This window comes from Drosophila eugracilis, unplaced genomic scaffold, assembly GCF_018153835.1.
Source record: "Drosophila eugracilis isolate 14026-0451.02 unplaced genomic scaffold, ASM1815383v1 contig_90, whole genome shotgun sequence".
Classification (NCBI taxonomy): Eukaryota; Metazoa; Arthropoda; class Insecta; order Diptera; family Drosophilidae; genus Drosophila; species Drosophila eugracilis.
Window position 1 is genome coordinate 7567912 of NW_024573812.1, and position 18775 is coordinate 7586686.

The window sequence follows — 18775 nt, forward strand, 5'->3', positions numbered from 1 at the left end:
TATTGTTAAATCAATTAATAAAGAGAAAATTAAAAAAAAAATATAAAAAACATTTATACAATTAAAAGCAACAAATAAATAAGTAACTTCTAAATTTTATTAAAATGATCCCTTTTATGCCACCCCAAAACAACGCCACTGTCAACTTTCAACCGTTACTCCAACACTGCCGGCGAACAGCTGCGCAACCCAGCTGACGGTGTGACCGCATTCGGTTTGTTTTTGTACGTCTGTATTTGTTAGTCGCTCTTCCCACCAGATTAGCTACAACAATACAACAAGTATTTCACCATTAGAATAGATAACATGTAATTGCGACACGAAACCCGAATCAGACCAAACCAAAGCACTTCCCGCGGAGCATTAGCAGAAGTTCAAAGTCATCACAACTTGGCAGTACTAAGGGGTACAAATTAGATTTTACTTTCGTGTCAATATTCATGAAACTCTCGACATTCGACGGGTACGCACGTAGCGCGCAAATGGTGGCGGAATATTGTTATTAGAAGACCCCCCGCACACTTTTCCCAAAAAATTCTGAAGTGAGAGACCCGGATAAGATCGTGAGCGAAATGAGCGAACCGCTGGCATTGGCGAGCAGCGGCGTGGTGGATCCGCCACCCACTTCTTCTTCTACTTCCGCCTCTATTTCCAACCTGCCGCTGCCCACAGTTTCGCAGGGATCGGGATCCAAACAGGGTATGGACCTAGAGGTAAGCAGGGGGTCCAGGTCCAGTTTCACATCGTAGTCGGCCCTGGCTTGTGAAATTTCGGAAAATCCCTAACAAAAATATCCCCGTTTCCCTTGCCCCATTTTGCAATCAACTGCGCAATTGACTCACAGCCGCTGGTTAAGTAATTTTCGGGTCGGAACACCTGGCATGGATCACATAGCCAGCGGCTAGAGGTGCCCATCGAACACACAACACTCTGACACCCTAGCCCCAGCACAAATTCACTCGTCACTTTCACCTCTCGCCGACAGGATCCCCGAAACAACGGATTCTTCCTCTGGAAATGGTTGTGTAACTGGACATCCAGCTCACCGACCATGCTACGCGCCGTAGAGAAAAAGATACTGTCATACGTGAAGTTGCCCTACCGGGGCTTCTTCGTAGATATTGGACCGGCTGTGGGCGAGGCGGACAAAATCTGGACTATCAGCATGAACACCGAGTCCAAGGAGGTACCCCTCGTACTGCTTCATGGCTTAGGAGCTGGGATTGCCCTGTGGGTAATGAACCTTGATGCCTTTGCTAAGGGTCGGCCTGTCTACGCCATGGATATTCTCGGATTCGGGCGCAGCTCGCGACCGTTGTTCGCAAAAGATGCGCTTGTGTGCGAAAAGCAATTTGTTAAATCGGTGGAAGAGTGGCGCCGCGAGATGAACATCAATGACATGATTCTGCTGGGCCACTCGATGGGCGGATTCATTGCCTCCAGCTACGCCCTTTCGTACCCAGAGCGGGTCAAACATCTTATATTGGCAGATCCCTGGGGCTTTCCTGAGAAGCCCTCGGATTCGACCAACGGCAAAACTATACCGCTCTGGGTGCGGGCCATAGCTAGAGTTCTGACCCCCCTCAATCCGCTGTGGGCTCTGCGCGCCGCCGGACCTTTTGGTCAGTGGGTGGTGCAAAAGACTCGCCCAGATATTATGCGTAAGTTCCAGAGCACCATCGAGGAGGACATTAATCTGCTGCCGCAATACATACACCAGTGCAATGCTCAGAGTCCCAGTGGTGAGTCCGCCTTCCACACAATGATGCAATCCTTCGGCTGGGCCAAACATCCCATGATCCACCGCATAAAGGACGTCCGCAGCGACATACCCATCACATTCATTTACGGTTCACGATCGTGGATTGATTCTTCGTCGGGAGAGAAGATTAAGTCGCAACGCGGCAGCAACATGGTGGACATCAAGATCGTGACGGGCGCCGGCCACCACGTGTACGCCGACAAGCCAGACGTCTTTAACCGCTACGTGAACGAGACCTGTGATATGTACAAGGTGGCCGGTGGCAAACTGATCACGCCCCTGCAGCTAATCGGCGAGACCACGGAATCCGATGAAGAGCGCGAACCTAGCCTGAGCACAGCGAAGACCGTAGAGGTCCAGCCGGATGTGCAACCGGTGCCTGAAGCCGTCACCGCGGCCGACACATCCACGCCGACCAGTGACGAACTGTCGGCCAATGTCAAACCGAAGTGAGCAGGAGCAGTGGGGCTCGTGGAGAATCAAACAAATCACAGCTCGCCTGCCAGCATGTATCTATTAGCTTAGTGTCTTTGCCTAGTATTAAATGGTCATCTTATCCACTCAGCCGTTATTTTTACTCTCTATAGTATAGTCAATCTTGGCTAATTGGAATAAAGCCAAGCAGGCACATTCTAATTTATATTTTTTGAGATTTCAAGTTATACAAATACTGTTCATTATATAGCTTAAATATATTTGTTACAAAAGCACTTAAATTTAAATGTTCTATTACAAATCTCGATTTATGGTTTTAATATGAGATTACATGAACTTCAGTGATAACTCTTCAAGTGGCCTAAGTAGACAAAGCTTATGAAAAGCGTAATAGATAAGTTATAAAAGTTCAACTACATGGATTGTTCTGGCAACTAAGTGCATACCACTTCAGCGGCTATCGTTCACTTTTGCTGATTCAGTCAGAGTACAAAGGTCACTTCAGGGGCACTGTCAACGCGCATTGAGTTCCATTGATAACCTGCCCAGCCAATAGTGGGATTAGGTGCTCCGCCGAAAAGTTCTCTACGAATACAACGGGTTTGAAACATACGTCAGACTTGACATCGATCCGGAAGAACCCACACGCGCCAGTTGTTTTCAATTCTTTCGGTTTGGGTCTAAGGCTATCTCGAGTAGCTCAAGTAGCTGGCAACTGATAGGCTCAGCAAAAACAATAGAATTATGTAGGTGAAAACGGGAGCGGTTCTCCATACTGGCGGCCTGATTTCATCAATCATTGATCCGGAAGAACCCATGATTCAGTAAACACAAAGGTATTGTAGTTAAAAAGATACATATATATTGTGATAATAGATTACTATACTGTCAAAACAACAAAAATAACACTTTTTAAAAAGTTTCTTCTTCTTTCTTCTTTCTAATTTTTTTTTATGGTTTTATTTAACTAAACTAACATCTGGAACTTTTTTTCATATTAGTTTTTTTTAATAAATAGTTTAGTTTAGTTTGAATGAAAGAAAAAGAAATGACTCATAGTTGTCGCATCTTTTAACACTATAACCATAAAACCAACATGATCTTGTTGTAACAATCAGACAAAAATGCATAAATGATTAATTTTTCCTAGCCAGCTAAATTTATAATTTGTTAAACTAAAAAGGATCGGTATATGCATACAAAGCCAATATTATTTATAAAAGACTTTTAAATGGAATTTTCTGAACTTTGTAGAGTTGTGTTAATTAAATGACAACGGAGGAAGCCGTTGATCTCTGGGATTTGTTATCAACTTGCTGATTCAAGCTTCGCTCTGTTTGAACACATCGTCGTATAGAAAAATACATTATAGAAATTAATTGAGTGGAAAAAGCTCCGCAGACAGACATGTACATTCGTTTTCACTTAGCCTCGCCAGTGATCATGACAAATGCAATTTGCACATATGTATACATAATATAGTACGTTATCAAAAAGCGGAGCAAGCAAAATATATTCAGCCGATAAGTAAGCAAAAACTTGGCATAAACAACTCGAAATCAAACAAAGAAACGTTATAGGTAGTACATTTATATTCCGTGGGTTCTTCCAAGAAAGCCCAATGGGATCGATAATGTTTACAATTTAAAATTTTAAGTATATCATTCTTTGTTCGATTATTTGGCATCAGCGAAACCAACACGATCGTTGCCCATGTCAAACTCGGTGTAGTATTTGCCAATGAATACATCGCCCAGGATCCACAAGGGTCCATTTGGCGGGGGGATGTCCATGCCCATGAAACCGGACAGGCAAATGGTCTTACCCATCTGGGCAACTCGCAGGATGTAGTCCTTGCCCTCCAGCTCAAAGGTCTTGCCGCCCAGCACGAACTTTATTACCGGGAGGTTGGGAATCAGATCACAGGAAACAACATACTAAAAGGGGATGCAAAATATATATTCGGACATGACTTTATATAATATATCTAAGAACTCGGAACTCACCTGTCCTCCGATGATGGGAGTTCCACCGATCTTTTGGTTAATGGAGGTGGCCTCCTCCAAGGGCGCCGCAATTAGCGAGGTGCCCGTGTCAGCGATGACCTGGCAACCGCCCTTGCACAGCTGCAGATCGCCAATGGAGGCGGAATCCATCTTAATCTGCCAGTAGGCCTTACGGGTGACAGGCAGATAAGTGAAATCACCTGTATAATGGTTGGGATCAGAACCGCCGAAGATGATCTCACCGCCCTCGGGGGAGGCGGGGTTGCGGTTCAGGTAGAATGAAAATATCGGAGCTGAGATCAATCCCTGCTCGTACATGGCGTAGAACGGGGGCTTCACCTTGTCAACGGAGATGGAGCTGTAGCCCAGACCCAAGATACCATCGAACTTGGCGGCCACAAAGACTAAACCGGGTTCACTCAACGCCTCGGCAAATGTCTGATCCTTAATGTCCAGGCCAGCAATTGAAACCGTATCCGTGGACAAATAACCGGACAAGCTGCCGGAGCCGTATTGGATGGCAAACTCAGTGCCGTTCTTGGTGTAGGTCTTAGACTTGGTGGCATCATACTTGTTATGCATCAAGCAGGCTATGTTCGTCAGGTGGCACTTCTTAGAAGGGACCCAAAGATTCGAGGAGCCGGTGTCGAAAACCACTCGGAAGTTCTGCGGCGGCGAACCAATGGCAATAGGTCCATAGTACTGGGCATCCATGTAGTTGGACAACGGTTCCGGAACATCGCCACCGCCGTACTTAATGCGCAATTGTTGCAATTCCGTGCCAACATCGGCAAAGTGGCGCCGTGCCGACTGGAATTTCTTGAGCGGCACACGCAGCAATCCGGGCTTCTCATGTGGATTCGATTGAGCCACGGTCACGGCCAGGAAGGCGACCAGCAGCAGTAGAACCTTCTGCATTTTGGGTTGAATGTTTTACTTGATTCACGGCTAAAAATGCAATGATTACTGCAGTTAATTAAATATTGCGGGACAGCGAAAATGATTCAGCACACATAAGGTACTAAATTTGACCAGGCGCGTAGTTATGAATACAGGAAATCGATAGATTGGCTGGAAACTATATTATTTATAAGTTAACTGTTTATTCTAAAAATATTATTTGTTTGCTAAAATAAAATTGGAATTTATATCCTAAAATATTACACATTCTAGAAATAACAAGATGTTTTAACCAAAGTACTTAAAACTTCTTTTTTAATTTATCATATCACTTTATCGTACAAATAAATATATATTTGTCATATCGGTTAAGGTGATATGGATTAATAAAAATCAAGATGTGAATCACCTTAATTACTTTGATTAAATTAAGGTTAAAAATCGATAGAATCCGATTAGCTTCTGCTATGCATTAGTACCAAAGCCCGGCAAAATAAAATCAAATTTGCCTACAAATAACAGTCTACAAGAGTCAAGAGCCTGCAGGAATTTTTAAAATCTGAAAAGAAAGATCATTCTTTCCTTATCTTACAATACCTTCAAATAGAAGTTACATAAGTTTATCTTTTTGTCTCGTACACGCCCACTCTAACTCCTATAAAAGGTGAATATCTGTAATTTGATAAAATTACATAAAATAGATTTATGTAAAAGATTTTTCTTGCTTTTTTGGTTTATTTCAATTTTATAGAACTTCTTACTCGAAATTTATAAACTATCTTATGCCATTAAAATAATACTTTTTATTTCATTCATTTTCTTTTCCTTACATTTTTAACAATTAGAAGATTGTGTTACATATCAAACTTTACTGATGATGAACTTAAGCATTATTTTATTTTTATTAAATAAATATTTGTTCCACTTAAAAATAAAAAAAATGGGCAATAGAAAAAAACTTTGGTTTTCTGGGAATATGCCTTAGAACGGAGGGTGCAAAATTGCATGATGATCGAAATATGACGTTTTTAAAGTATCGGGTTTTGCAGTTAAAATAAGTCGATTTTAAATGTTTAGGTACGTTTGTCTAGGTGCGACGTGTTACAACTTCCTAAGTACTTCAAGTTTTACCATATATATTTAATCTCACATACTTCATATGTATATTCCACAGTGCGTTATTTTGTGAGTTCTCTACTCAGAAAACGTTCTACTAAAAGCAAACATTTTACAAATTTAACGTAGACAGGGAACACGCAGAAAGCATTTTACGGCAGCCAAAAGTGTAGCTTTTAATACAAACTAGTCTTCTTCATAATTCGCAGAAACTCTTCCTGGTTGACCTCCCCGTCGTTGTCCAAGTCGGCCTCGTCGATCATCTCCCGTAATTCCTCGTCTGTCAGAGTTTCGCCCAGTTCACGGGCTACCCGTTTCAAATTTCTAAAGGAGATTTTTCCGGTGTCGTCGTCATCAAAAAGCCTAAAAGCTTTAAGTATCTCCTCCTTAGTATCCTTCTCAGCCATTTTCGTGGTCATCAGGTGCTGGAAGTCATTAAACGAAATCCGACCACTGGAATCTTTATCGATCTCGGCGATCATCCTCTTGATCTCCTCCTTTTTCGGCTCAAAGCCCAAAGCTCTGATGGCTACCTTGAGCTCCTTGGACTCAATATAACCTGTGCATTCGTTGTCGAATAGATCAAAGGCCTCCTTGATGTCAGATTTCTGCGCATCAGACAGCTCGAACTTGGGTCCAGACTTCTTCCGGCCCTGTTGCGTAGGCCGTTTGGCATTGCCAGGGGCTGTAGCAGCGTTGACAACTCTGGAAACATCTGAGGTGGGTTCCATGACTGATACTGATTAGGTTTCCTTTTAAAAGAGTTTATTATATTTTTAGTTATTTATAGGCTTATGGTAATTTCATAACTCACGTAAAGTCAAACTTTAGCAGATGTTGGCAATGATTACTAAGTTGATTTGCTGGGTGGTCCTTGCTCGTTTGTTAACAATAATTCTATTGACCTTTAAAACCTCGCCCTGTTACTAATGGCAACATAAAAATTGATTTTCTTTCGTTGATTGGCCATATGTTGACTTGTCTAAGTTCTCCGCTTAAAATTCAGTTTCCATTACACCCGCCTGAATGGAAAACATTAAACTATTGGACCAATGTGACCGCAGGTAAGTACAAAAGAAAACCGTCATGCGCGTTAGCTTGGGGTTGGTATATTAGTTTTTCGTATTCCTTTAAAAGTATTTTGAAAAGGTTTTACTAAGGCGGCAATAACTGATTAGATAAGTGCTTAACCAAAGCTCTTCCTATAAAGGAATATTATAAAAGAGACGCCGAACGATTCAAACAAAATGTTGAAATTGGTCTCAAAAGAAAGAATTATGAGTTTTGGGGCAATATCAATATTTTATTATTAATTATTTTAAAATTTATTAATTAATATACATATATTTAGTTTACCTTGGAGTTGCACTGTATACGATATAAAAGGCTTATAACAGGATGCGAAAGGAGGTTCCTCCAGCAACATATTCAAATTTGCCTGTTATTGATATTGTTAAAAATTCGGCGCAAGAATTTTTAATTGTTCATTGGAACTTATATATTATTCAAGTATGAACATATATCTGTCTAAAGTTTTCCACGATTAAGTATGTATAACTTCTTGAACGTCAGAAAATTAAAGCTTATAGTAACTTAGTTGTATAAGGATCTCAAACTCTTTTGCCGAAGGTTTAATAAAGCCGAAATACTTTTTCTATTAACTGTAAACTACATATGTATATATGTATGTATATGACTATGGAATTTCAGCTGACCCTGATATGTAAGTATACATTCGATGTCAACTCAAGTAGTAGTAGTGGTAAGGTAATATCCGCGAGTTGAAAATTAGAAGTAAAGTTCTCAAATGCTTTGGAAAATGAAGAAAATTTATACATATATACCTTTTCTTGACATCAGACTTACTGTCTTTTTGGGGGAGGAGAATAATAAATGAATCCTCCCAGATAGTGTTTACGGTTGGTTCAAACAGTTCAAACTTTTTTATTTTTAAGGATATCTTGTGTTTGCGCAAGAATCCGTAATATTGGTAGCCAGAAAAACCTTAGCAATAAATAAATAATTTCAGAGTCTGATAAGAGCCACGCTGAGAACAATACCAAAAAACTGAAATTTATTATCTGAAAATTTATTTTTACACCGGATTTAATAAAATTAATAGCAATTACTTTTCATAATTTGGAGAGGGAATGTTTTGTTGGAAAAAGAGATTAAAAACATATTAATGTTTTGCGGCAAATAAAACCGTCGGAATTGAGAGATATCTGGCAGATTAAAATCGTACAAAACAATCCAGTGATTCTAGTCCGAAAGAAGAGATGGAACAGAGAATATTCCTGTTAAATGTTGTTCATAAATTATGAGCACAGAACAAATAAAAAAACAGATAAACATTAAAAATTTTGCGTTAACAAATTCGCATTCATTATTTGAATTAGGGCAATACTTTTCCATGTAAGACAAGACTTCACAGTAATGTTCAGAGTCAGATATCTCTCTGCAAACTCAAAAACTCATATAATCCGCACTATTTTAAATTACAGTTAATCTTATCTATTTAAATAAATTTGTAACTTCAAGGACAAGTAAAATAAAAAGTTATATGTTACTAAAACACTCATTGTACAATATTTAAAAAGTCGATATTTCAGAAGTCGATACAGAATGATACCAAAATTCAATATTTTACTGTGACTGTAAAGCAAACACTTGTTGCTTAATATTTCTTACAGTCGCTCATTGCTTGACAAATTTTAGATTTCACCTTAGCAAAGCAATCTACGTTGAATATTAGGTCATCAATGTTATTACGGTAAGGACTTAGTCTGGCAGTATCCTCAAAAGATTGTTTGGCGCGTCGCAATCGCTGGTGAATCTCATCTAGATCGAGCATCTGTGCAATGGAAAGTTCCATATCGGAGGACAACAATACCGAGAACAGAACCGCAGATTCCAGACTGACTTTGCTTCTGTATCCAACACACGTCTGCTGCTCCATTTCTTCTTTGTCTAAAAGCACAGTTTGACATCTTTTTGCAGACTCGATTTCCTATAAAAAGGTATGATAGATAATTTATTTAAGAGCTTTTTGCAATGACTTTAATAGGGCTCGAAGTGGTTCTGGTTCAAATAAATTATTTATTATATTATGAAAGTATTATCAGGAATATATTAACATACATATGTACATAGTGAATCACATTAATTTTTCTATTTTTTCAACTTCAAAGGAAAAGAATATGTTTGAAACTAACATGTTTATCGTTTTTAATTGATTTCAATTTTAATTTTAAATTCCTTATATATACAAATAAAAAACCGAATGTTAATATGATCCACTGTATGTAAAAATGTACTTACCCTGGTTTTCTGAACATCGTTAGTTAGAAGGAAGTCTTGGTGGTGATGTAGGACGAATCTATCGGCTAGGTCACAATCTGGAGTATATTGATAACCTTGGTCAACGCGCCGGAAGAAGGGATGCAGGTCCAGGAGCTTAAAGCGTTTCTTCATCGTGTCCGGAACCTGATATGTGTCCAGTTGTGGCAAAACCTCAGTCAAGAATATATTACAAGCTTCCTGAGCTGAGATATCCTGGAAAGCTTCGACATTCGTTGACCATTCCTGCCAGGCAGAAGCGTCCTGTATGTAAAACATTCTGCACGAGGCTGTTGCGTAGTCGATCAACTCCCTATGAATCGATTGTCCATCTCCTCGCATAAGCGTGGATCGGACAGTCCGTTCGATATTGCCAATAAACTCTGATTCGCTCACTGACTCATCCATTTGCTTTACAAAATTAAATAAGTTTCAAGTTCCGAAGAAATAGCGTCGGTTCAAATTTGCGATTGCAGGGTTGTCTTTTTTCTTTAACCGATAATTGCTGAATGTCAAGTAACGTTATTTTGGAATTCGTAGAGGTTATTCTATTCTCAAGAAATATCTAGAGAAGGTGAAAAGACTGGAAGGATTACCAAGAAATAAAAAAAAAAAATTTTTGAGGAAAAACTTTAAATAAATAAATACTGTACTTTGGTACATAAGCGAAAGTAATTTTTATTGAATATTTTTATATACATATATACATATTAATAATATATTATAAATAGTTTTTAACAAGTAACGTTTTTGGTCTGTTATATAATTACATATTTATCAATTATTGCAGGTTTTTTGAGTAATGAACAATACTATACGTGCAGCAATCTACGATGTTTCGTTCTCTGAAACAGCTGATAGGGCTGCCATCTTGTCATTCAATTATGTTTACATTTGCGTCACATTGGCGCGAATCGTTCAAGATCGTGAGTTACAACAAATTACTGAAATGGCTATTAATGTGTTTATTTGAAATTTAGGATTTCTCTCTGCATATAATGAAACGGGCTAAGGTGACTAAGGCAGGTCCATCTAAGAAGGTCGCCAAAAAGCAAGATGGCAGCCCCAAGAAAGACGCCACAAGTGAACAAGAGAGCAGTGATGCGGAGGCTTCCACATCGAAGTCTTCGCTGGCTTCCAAGCCGGATTACCAAAACTTCGAGCAGTTCCTAACACACCTGGACCACCAGCGATCCTGCGCGGCATCGAACATTAAAGATTTCTCTTTTAGGAAGAAAAGGGTGCGCGTCCTGTCGAAAACCGATGATGTAAAAGAATCTTGCCAAGGAGGCATCGTCTATTGGATGTCCCGCGATGGTCGTGTTCAGGACAATTGGGCGCTACTCTTCGCCCAGCGTTTGGCTCTCAAATTAGACTTGCCGCTGTCAGTGGTCTTTTGTCTAGTTCCCAAATTCCTGAATGCCACCATCCGACACTACAAATTTATGATGGGGGGCTTGCAGGAGGTGGAACAGCAGTGCCGTTCTTTAGATATACCCTTTCACTTGCTAATGGGCCCCGCTGTGGAAAAGCTGCCGGAATTTGTTAAATCTAAAGACATAGGAGCCGTTATCTGCGACTTCGCCCCGCTTAGGTTACCACGTCAATGGGTCGAAGATGTGGGCATTGCGCTTCCTAAGAGTGTGCCGCTTGTTCAAGTCGATGCCCATAATGTAGTTCCACTGTGGGTGGCCTCCGATAAGCAGGAGTACGCTGCCCGCACCATTCGCAACAAGATAAACTCCAAACTGGGTGAGTTTCTTACCGAATTCCCACCTGTGGTGCGACATCCACATGGAACGGGCTGTAAGGACGTAAAACCTGTGGACTGGTCAGCTGCATATGCCATGTTGCAATGCGACATGGACGTAGACGAGGTGGAGTGGGCCAAGCCGGGGTACAAGGCCGCTTGCAAGCAACTCTACGAGTTCTGCAGTCGTCGTCTGCGCCATTTCAATGACAAACGCAATGATCCTATGGCAGACGTTTTGTCTGGACTCTCACCTTGGCTGCACTTTGGCCAGATTTCAGCACAGCGCTGTGCTTTGGAGGTGCAGCGCTTTCGGACCCAACACAAGGCCTCGGCAGATGCATTTTGCGAGGAGGCTATTGTCCGTCGGGAGTTGGCAGATAACTTTTGCTTCTACAACGAACACTATGATAGCTTAAAGGGACTGAGTTCTTGGGCATACCAAACTCTAGATGCACATCGCAAGGATAAGAGAGATCCCTGCTACAGCTTGGAAGAACTAGAAAAGGTGCACTTCTGAATCCTAAGATGTGCCTTGCAATTATTAAAATGTTTAATTTTAATTCCTAGTCCCTCACTTACGACGACCTGTGGAACTCGGCGCAACTGCAACTGGTGCGCGAGGGCAAGATGCACGGCTTTCTGCGCATGTACTGGGCAAAAAAAATTCTCGAGTGGACTGCCACTCCTGAAGAGGCGCTGGAGTATGCGATATTACTAAACGATAAGTACAGCCTCGATGGACGTGACCCTAACGGTTATGTTGGGTGTATGTGGTCTATTGGCGGTGTGCACGACATGGGTTGGAAGGAGCGCCCTATTTTCGGAAAGGTCCGGTACATGAACTATCAGGGGTGTCGGCGAAAGTTTGATGTAAACGCCTTCGTCATGCGATACGGAGGTAAGGTGCATAAGAAAAAATAAAAGCGATGAATGTCTTTGCCTTAGTTTTGAATGCAAGCCAAGAGCATTTATATATTTAACCATAGATCCAAGGAGAGGCTTTAAAAAATATGACAAAATTACAGCTAGCACGGCAGAGCTCAGTCCTTCTCGGCGATCTTGGTGAGGTGCTCCTCAATCTCCCGCTCGTCCAGTATGCGGAAAGTGGGATCAGACTTGCTGACAACGCCAATCTCAATACCGTTGGGCTTAAAGTCAATAGCGAGCACACTGGACAGACAGGTGATAGCCAGCTGGATGGCTTTCTCTTCGGACAAATTGTTCTTGTACTTTTTCTCTAGATAGCTGTTGGCTTCCAGAGTCTTTGCCCCAACGGAACAAGCCTTAAAGCCGCTAAAATAACCTGCCGGATCTGTCTTGTAAACGCTGGCTCCGATCTCATTGTCGTACGCGATCAGCACCATGCTGCAGCCGAGCGGACGCATTTCGGCGTTCTGCGTGTACACCTGGTTAATGTCAGCGATTCGCCGACACAGCACATCGACGGGCATATCGTAACCATACTTGTAGCGGAAATTAGCTGCCTCGTACCTGGCCTTCTGGACCTGAGAGCGGGAATCAGCTGTGGAAAAGGGAAATGATTAAAATTTACAGTCCGGTAGTAGTTTGGTTAAGATGGAGTCTCAGCAATTTTTGGTTTTTACGGCTTTTTAAATCTAAAAGTAAATTCTTTTACTAACTAACGCCTGTCGAGCATTTGGAATGAAACAAACGGGTGAACTAAATTGCGGGGCCAATTGAAATTAAGGATATTATGAGCACAAGAACTGAACAAAATCTTAGCTAGATCATGACGGGATCTAAAACCAATTTAAGGCTTGAGTGTTGCATACCCATGCGTCCAGTCATGGCACATCCAATGTCCTTGGTAATGCGGAACAGGTGGGTCACTGTTTCGGGGACTATGTTCTTTTCTGTGACCTTCTTCTGAGTGGCTACCACGGCACAGTCACCGCTCTTTAGCGCCACAGTGGTGATGTTCTCCTGGGCGATGGCCTTGAAGGCATACTCTGTCGGGGAGTAGCGAATGTGAAATGGAGTGTTGTGGAACCGGATATACCAGGATACTCACCTACTTGGTAAAGGCGTCCCTCGGGCGAGAAGATCGTGATGTGTCTGTCAAAGCCGGCTGAACTTCCGCGAGACATGATGCTTGTTTCTTGATTCGGTAGCTACAAAAAGTTTAAGGCGTTAACCGTCAAATAAATATTAGTACTCAAAACCACTCACCTTTAGAACAATAAGAATTTACAAATTTGTATATGACAGGGAAAATGTCGCTTCAAATCGAACCTACTGTGCAAAATTCAGATTGTCATTCTCAACCCAACAATTGTCCTAAAAAATACCATAAAGCAACGCGCGCCGCCGCTTATCGGTTGTCGTAATATCGAATATGAATAATAGCTGGCTCCTTTATTTTAAAATGCCAATTTAATACATATTTTTCAGCAACTAGTAGTTATTTAAAAACAAGTATATTCTATATGATTGAATTTCGATATAAGCAAATACTTAAATTCATACATATATCATGAAACAAACAAATTTTAATTAGTATGAAAAAAGCTAAACTAAACTTGAAAATAGCCAAATTGCCCCCATCATATCCCTATCGAAAATCGATAACACCGCGGTACCGTGCGTAAGTGATAGTCCATCTCTAGCTGAATATAACCATCGAAGCGAATTCGAGGTAAATATTTATCAAAAACAGCGGAGTACGCTAAAATTGCGGATTATTTGGGAGCCAAGTGCTGGTCGCCATAGGGGAAAATGCACGAGGATGATTTGAAGAGTCAGTTGACTATAGCACGAAACGAAATTAACAATCTGAGGTGCGTTTATGACACATAAATTCCATAAAGTGTCCTTTAGCTACTGGTAAAGTTCAAGTTCAAACCGATTTTGCCTTGACCATGATGCAGGCAGCAAGTGCGCAACCTGCAGCATGTGCAGCGCAAGGACATCGAGACGATAACCCGCCTGCTGCAGGACTTCCGCTGCGAGGGCTGCGCGAGCAACAAGAGCGCCAAGGACAAGGTCGCCGGCGAGAAGCAGGAGCACCAGGAGCAGCAGCCGGGACAAGGTCAGGTGCGTTTGACCCTCCCACACATAGAGAAAAACACCCACAAAACTCCCAACCCATCCGCAGAGCAATCATACCAATGGAGGAAACATCTCCGGAGAGGACATTGCCCACTTTCGGCCCATTGGAGTTATCAGGACGGCCTTCCCGGAGAAGCGTGCCGTACCCAGGCAATCGATTGTAGGCAGTCGTCTGCGTGGTATCGTTCAGCTGAACGATGGTGTCTTCACTAATCCGGAGCACTCACTGGAGGGTCTTGGCGACTTTTCGCATCTGTGGCTCATCTATCATTTCCACCGCAACAATTCCCATCCCAAGGCCAAGGTCGCTCCTCCTCGTCTCGGTGGAGAGCGGGTGGGTGTCTTCTCAACACGGTCTCCACACCGCCCCTGTCCCATTGGACTCTCTTTGGTGGAGATTGAGAAGATCGAGAACGCCACCATCAGCTTCTTTGGCACTGACATGGTTGACGGAACTCCTGTGTTGGATATAAAGCCCTACATTCCATACTATGATGCGCCATCCTTGAGCGTTGACTCAGGTACGTTGAGCGGCAAAGAACCGGAAAGTCAACTAAAATTCTTACCCTGGACAGGACGCACTTCTGTGGGACCTCATGAGAATAGCCTGGATTTCTATGATTCCCGGCAGGAGCCTGATGGCGAGGAATCGGACCTAGAGTTATATGGAGCAGCTGGCTACACAGGCAATTCTGGCATTGGAGCGGATGCCATCCTGCCACCACCTAGCGCCGTGCGAGTGCCCAACTGGGTGGTGGCTAGCAATCGGCTAAGTGTTAATTTCAACGAGCATGCCGAGGCACAGTTGAAGGAGCTGCAGGTGGAGAAACAGTGTATTGTGGATATTCTGGAGGCGGACCCACGTTCAGTTTACTTGCGCACAAAATACGGCTCGCAAATATTTACCTTTCAGCTGCGAGAGGTCACGGTGACGTGCAAATTTGATGACAAGGCCGCCACGGTGACCGTGGTACAGGTCCGGCGTAATGAGAACGTCCAGGTGACCGCAATGGACGGCGATCTGCGTAGCGCCTAATTTATGGATTATTGCAATTGATATTCGTTAATTGAAGATTTCTGTTTAGCTTAAGTATTTTGTGTTAAGGAGCTTTAACCTTTGGCGTATCAATTTTGCTCTATGACACAGGACATTCTGAAATATATGTACGAGGCTTGTTTACCACGCAAATAAAGTGTTTTCTTTCATGTAACTAAATGTAAGGGCTTAAACTAACGATTTTAGTAAACATGAGTATCTTTTTCTACTTCCAGCAACATGGGCGACTTGAGCTGGAAAGACTTTTTGAACCAGGCAAAGCAGTTTTATGAGATTTCCCAGAATTTGGGTGATAGTTGGACGCTGGAGGAAAAGGTAAGTAGCAAGAGTTAATTAATTACTTTAATACTTTAATTACTTTTTTCTTAATATAGGACTCGAATGAACCTAACACCTTCCTTAAGTTCAGTCAGAAGATTAAATGCAAGGCGGAATTAGTCAGTGTGGAGTATCATGTGGTCTACAGTGTTTCCTATCAAGTACCTATGATGTTTTTCCAGGCACACAGATCAGGTATTGTTGCACATTTAGTAAACAGTTATGAAGCAACTAATCTCATTTTGTTATAGATGGAAGCCTTCTAGACCTGGAGGAAGCTTGGAAACTGTTTATGCCTGAAACAAAAGCCATCGATCTCTATCAGATACTTACTCAAATGGATCATCCAGTGCTTTTTAGACCCTTTATGGCACTACACCCCTGTCGCACCGCCGAGGTTCTTCAACAATTTGGACAGCCCAGTAGTAACCAGATTCTCACCTTTGTCAGTGTCTATGGTCCTCATGTGCAGTTGCACTTGCAAAATGAATACGGTCTAAGTAAAGATATTTAGTTTACACGTAATTTGCGTTTATTGGTGGTTGTTTTAAACACTGGTTATAGGAGTATACATGTGTGGATAATATGCATATGTAATTTACAGTTTTACATTCCATTTGCTATCTTAAAGTGGTTTGACCTTTACATTGAATATGCTATATTTGAGGGCATTACAGAGCCCATCTCTTCTAGTACTTGGCACAAGTGAAGATCCAAATTGTACAGTAAATACGGGCTGTAAACTGTTATGGGTTACAATAATATGGGACAACTCCACACGTGACATATTCAGTGGTTAATCTAAACTTAAAACAAATTACTAGAATAAGCCTACGAAAGGAACCAAGCTTTGTACAGAGATTATAACTCCGCTTTGGGGATACATTAGCTACTTAAGCATTAAATATCGTACTCTTAACGCATATAGTTGGCAAGTTCTACTTGCCCTCTTCATTACTTTCACTGTTAATATCAACTAGTAGTTACTTGTTTGATTATTTCATAGTATCTAAGTAGAGCTATGTTTAGACAGGTATATATATGCTTAGACCTAGTTGTACTGTACACAAGAGCGTGGCCTTAGTTCAGCCGCTTTGCTTTGCATTTTACTAATGTTAAGTGGTTCATTTATAATTAATGTTAACTGGCTACTGTGTGGCATTAGCGGCAACCCATCGCCGGCACAAAGTCCTTCTGTTCCTGGCGAAACTTCAAGGATTCGTGGGCTCGAGAATTCGCATTGAAAATGTTTATTTGCAAAATTATAACGACTTTTATGTATATTACGTTGGTTTGCAATTGTAATCCGACAATACACGTTCACGTACATTGATATAATATGTTTCCTATTGACAGTTTGTCGTGCCAAAAAGATTAATGGTGTTTGGGGATCAGAAATCCTCAGGAGGAAATAAAAGGGTGATTATAATGGCACACGCAAGGAGAACTCAACTCGGACTGGAGAAATGGCTTAGATAATATGACGTGTTCCATGGCTAATCTCCAAGCAAGTAAAAGCTACACTAATTAGAAATTGTATAAATTTGGTTATTCTTTGAAATGATCTATTACTGAACTACTTAATGGGACTAATGAATTATAGGACACATATTATATTGCGATTATATCCGAGTAACAATCCATCTGAGTTTCATTCTAAGAATCTCCTGGTATTATATTTTAAAATAAGTGCTTCTATATTTTTCATTATTATATGATTATTACCTAAACACTTTCTTGGGATATTAAATTTAACAATTAGGGTTTGTTTTTGCACTGTTTTTCTGCTTTGATTTTAAAATTTACAAATGACCTTAGAAAATGTGTTTTTATCAAATCAAATATTATATAATAAAATCCTGATTTAGTTATTTAAAATTAGTATGGAATGTGGCTTTTCGATTTGAAATTTAAAGTTGGTGGGTAGTTTTGGCCCTCCCAATGTTAATTACTTGCCATATCTGCTAGTTTTATTGATTCTAAAAATGTTTTCGTGTTTTCCAACTATGAGTATTGTAGTTCTGCTAACCTTATTGGCACTAAACATACATATATGATTATATGAAATATACACGTTTGTAGTATTATTCAACATCCGATCCATGTCATCTCAATATATGTATTCATATATAAAATTTCTTTTAAAGCTGCACCATTTAGTTGACATTTGCATATCAAGTTACATTTGTTTTCTCTATATATACAATATAAAGTACTAAAAAAAAAAGTAAAGTTCGTAAGTCCGTGGCGAGTGCTGCTCAAATGCAATCTCTCGAGTCGGAAATCAATGATATGTGGCTTGCCGTTTACATCTCTATACACAATATATCTCTTCGATCCTGGCAACACTCAACACTGGCGATGACGGAATAAATTACTTAAGCCTAAGGCATAAAATTCGCACTACAATGCTGTTAGTTTTTGGTTTGTTGTTCTGGTTGTTTGGTTGGTCTCATTTCAGTTGCATCATTGGACAAGTTTCGCTATCGTTTTTAAAGTGTTCTTAAAATATCCTGTGGCACTGTACACCTAAAGCCATGTTTGTATTTGTATTTGTATTGCTATTATATATATACAGCTTCCGCACTCGGATCCCATTGGAATGGACTTGACTCGGTTGTATATTTGGCTAATCTAACACTAAATATAAAGCTCTGTAACTCACTCGACATACATACATACATACAAGAATACATATAGCACACATCTACACATATCATAAGGGAAGGCCTAACCTAGGATATACCAATTCGATGCGATCGCGGGTGGACTAGGGCTAAAGCTATTCACGCTAGGCTATGTTATGGACGGTTGTGCTCCTAGTGACGATCCGAAAGTCATCATCCAGCTCATCGGCAGACTCCGGGGCGGCACGGCCCATGAAGTCGCTCGATGCGCTGCGCCTGAATCAGCTGCACAGCAAATTGAAGAATCCTCGTCCCTTCTCCGACCGTGGTGCCATTAGCATGGGCACCTGGTTCTTGTGGGTCACCTTGATCTGAATTCGAATATTAAAATGC

General features: G+C 41.1%; 9 protein-coding genes across 17 annotated transcripts in view; 4 read left to right on the forward strand and 5 right to left on the reverse strand.

Annotated features, from left to right (window-relative positions):
- Window positions 1-241: 241 nt before the first annotated feature.
- Window positions 242-2472, forward strand: LOC108113021 ((Lyso)-N-acylphosphatidylethanolamine lipase). 2 transcript variants are annotated; one of them, XM_017223448.2, is made up of 2 exons: window positions 242-713; window positions 986-2472. In XM_017223448.2, exons 1-2 carry the CDS (start codon window positions 573-575, stop codon window positions 2213-2215), a joined length of 1371 nt encoding a protein of 456 aa, XP_017078937.1. In that variant the 5' UTR covers window positions 242-572; the 3' UTR covers window positions 2216-2472. The 2 variants fall into 2 exon arrangements, with proteins under 2 accessions (XP_017078937.1, XP_017078938.1); XM_017223449.2 differs by having other exon boundaries at window positions 242-406.
- A 1299-nt stretch (window positions 2473-3771) lies between these two features.
- On the reverse strand, window positions 3772-5230 carry LOC108113022 (lysosomal aspartic protease). The gene is made up of 2 exons (XM_017223450.2): window positions 4204-5230; window positions 3772-4134 (listed from the first exon to the last, which is right to left on the reverse strand). The coding sequence occupies exons 1-2, from the start codon at window positions 5119-5121 to the stop codon at window positions 3874-3876; spliced, it is 1179 nt and encodes a 392-aa protein (XP_017078939.1). The 5' UTR covers window positions 5122-5230; the 3' UTR covers window positions 3772-3873.
- A 656-nt stretch (window positions 5231-5886) lies between these two features.
- On the reverse strand, window positions 5887-7272 carry LOC108112197 (caltractin-like). Its single transcript, XM_017222011.1, has 2 exons — window positions 7034-7272; window positions 5887-6971 (listed from the first exon to the last, which is right to left on the reverse strand). Exon 2 carries the CDS (start codon window positions 6948-6950, stop codon window positions 6396-6398), a length of 555 nt encoding a protein of 184 aa, XP_017077500.1. The 5' UTR covers window positions 6951-6971; window positions 7034-7272; the 3' UTR covers window positions 5887-6395.
- A 1020-nt stretch (window positions 7273-8292) lies between these two features.
- Window positions 8293-10041, reverse strand: LOC108112300. Its single transcript, XM_017222126.1, has 2 exons — window positions 9541-10041; window positions 8293-9229 (listed from the first exon to the last, which is right to left on the reverse strand). Exons 1-2 carry the CDS (start codon window positions 9964-9966, stop codon window positions 8897-8899), a joined length of 759 nt encoding a protein of 252 aa, XP_017077615.1. The 5' UTR covers window positions 9967-10041; the 3' UTR covers window positions 8293-8896.
- Window positions 10042-10169: 128 nt separating this feature from the next.
- Window positions 10170-12291, forward strand: LOC108113284 (deoxyribodipyrimidine photo-lyase-like). The gene is made up of 4 exons (XM_017223834.2): window positions 10170-10229; window positions 10349-10484; window positions 10539-11816; window positions 11879-12291. The coding sequence occupies exons 2-4, from the start codon at window positions 10392-10394 to the stop codon at window positions 12230-12232; spliced, it is 1725 nt and encodes a 574-aa protein (XP_017079323.1). The 5' UTR covers window positions 10170-10229; window positions 10349-10391; the 3' UTR covers window positions 12233-12291.
- On the reverse strand, window positions 12243-13618 carry LOC108113285 (proteasome subunit alpha type-6). Its single transcript, XM_017223835.2, has 4 exons — window positions 13502-13618; window positions 13344-13443; window positions 13105-13281; window positions 12243-12833 (listed from the first exon to the last, which is right to left on the reverse strand). Exons 2-4 carry the CDS (start codon window positions 13417-13419, stop codon window positions 12352-12354), a joined length of 735 nt encoding a protein of 244 aa, XP_017079324.1. The 5' UTR covers window positions 13420-13443; window positions 13502-13618; the 3' UTR covers window positions 12243-12351.
- Window positions 13619-13917: 299 nt separating this feature from the next.
- LOC108112805 (tRNA (adenine(37)-N6)-methyltransferase) lies at window positions 13918-15416 on the forward strand. 2 transcript variants are annotated; one of them, XM_017223100.2, is made up of 4 exons: window positions 13919-14109; window positions 14200-14365; window positions 14427-14901; window positions 14956-15416. In XM_017223100.2, the coding sequence occupies exons 1-4, from the start codon at window positions 14048-14050 to the stop codon at window positions 15414-15416; spliced, it is 1164 nt and encodes a 387-aa protein (XP_017078589.1). In that variant the 5' UTR covers window positions 13919-14047. The 2 variants fall into 2 exon arrangements, with proteins under 2 accessions (XP_017078588.1, XP_017078589.1); XM_017223099.2 differs by having other exon boundaries at window positions 13918-14109; window positions 14427-15416.
- LOC108112808 (ubiquitin-like-conjugating enzyme ATG10) lies at window positions 13920-16275 on the forward strand. 2 transcript variants are annotated; one of them, XM_017223101.2, is made up of 4 exons: window positions 13920-13967; window positions 15653-15752; window positions 15812-15950; window positions 16007-16275. In XM_017223101.2, the coding sequence occupies exons 2-4, from the start codon at window positions 15657-15659 to the stop codon at window positions 16267-16269; spliced, it is 498 nt and encodes a 165-aa protein (XP_017078590.1). In that variant the 5' UTR covers window positions 13920-13967; window positions 15653-15656; the 3' UTR covers window positions 16270-16275. The 2 variants fall into 2 exon arrangements, with proteins under 2 accessions (XP_017078590.1, XP_017078591.1); XM_017223102.2 differs by lacking the exon at window positions 13920-13967 and adding an exon at window positions 15496-15587.
- The window catches only part of LOC108112804 (diacylglycerol kinase 1), a 45379-nt gene continuing 42868 nt past the window's right edge, over window positions 16265-18775 (reverse strand). For all 6 annotated transcript variants that reach the window (XM_017223094.2, XM_017223093.2, XM_017223095.2 and 3 more), the window contains one exon: window positions 16265-18753. In XM_017223094.2, coding sequence (XP_017078583.1) covers window positions 18664-18753 — 90 coding nt within the window. In that variant the 3' untranslated portion in view covers window positions 16265-18663. The remainder of the gene's footprint in view (window positions 18754-18775) is intronic.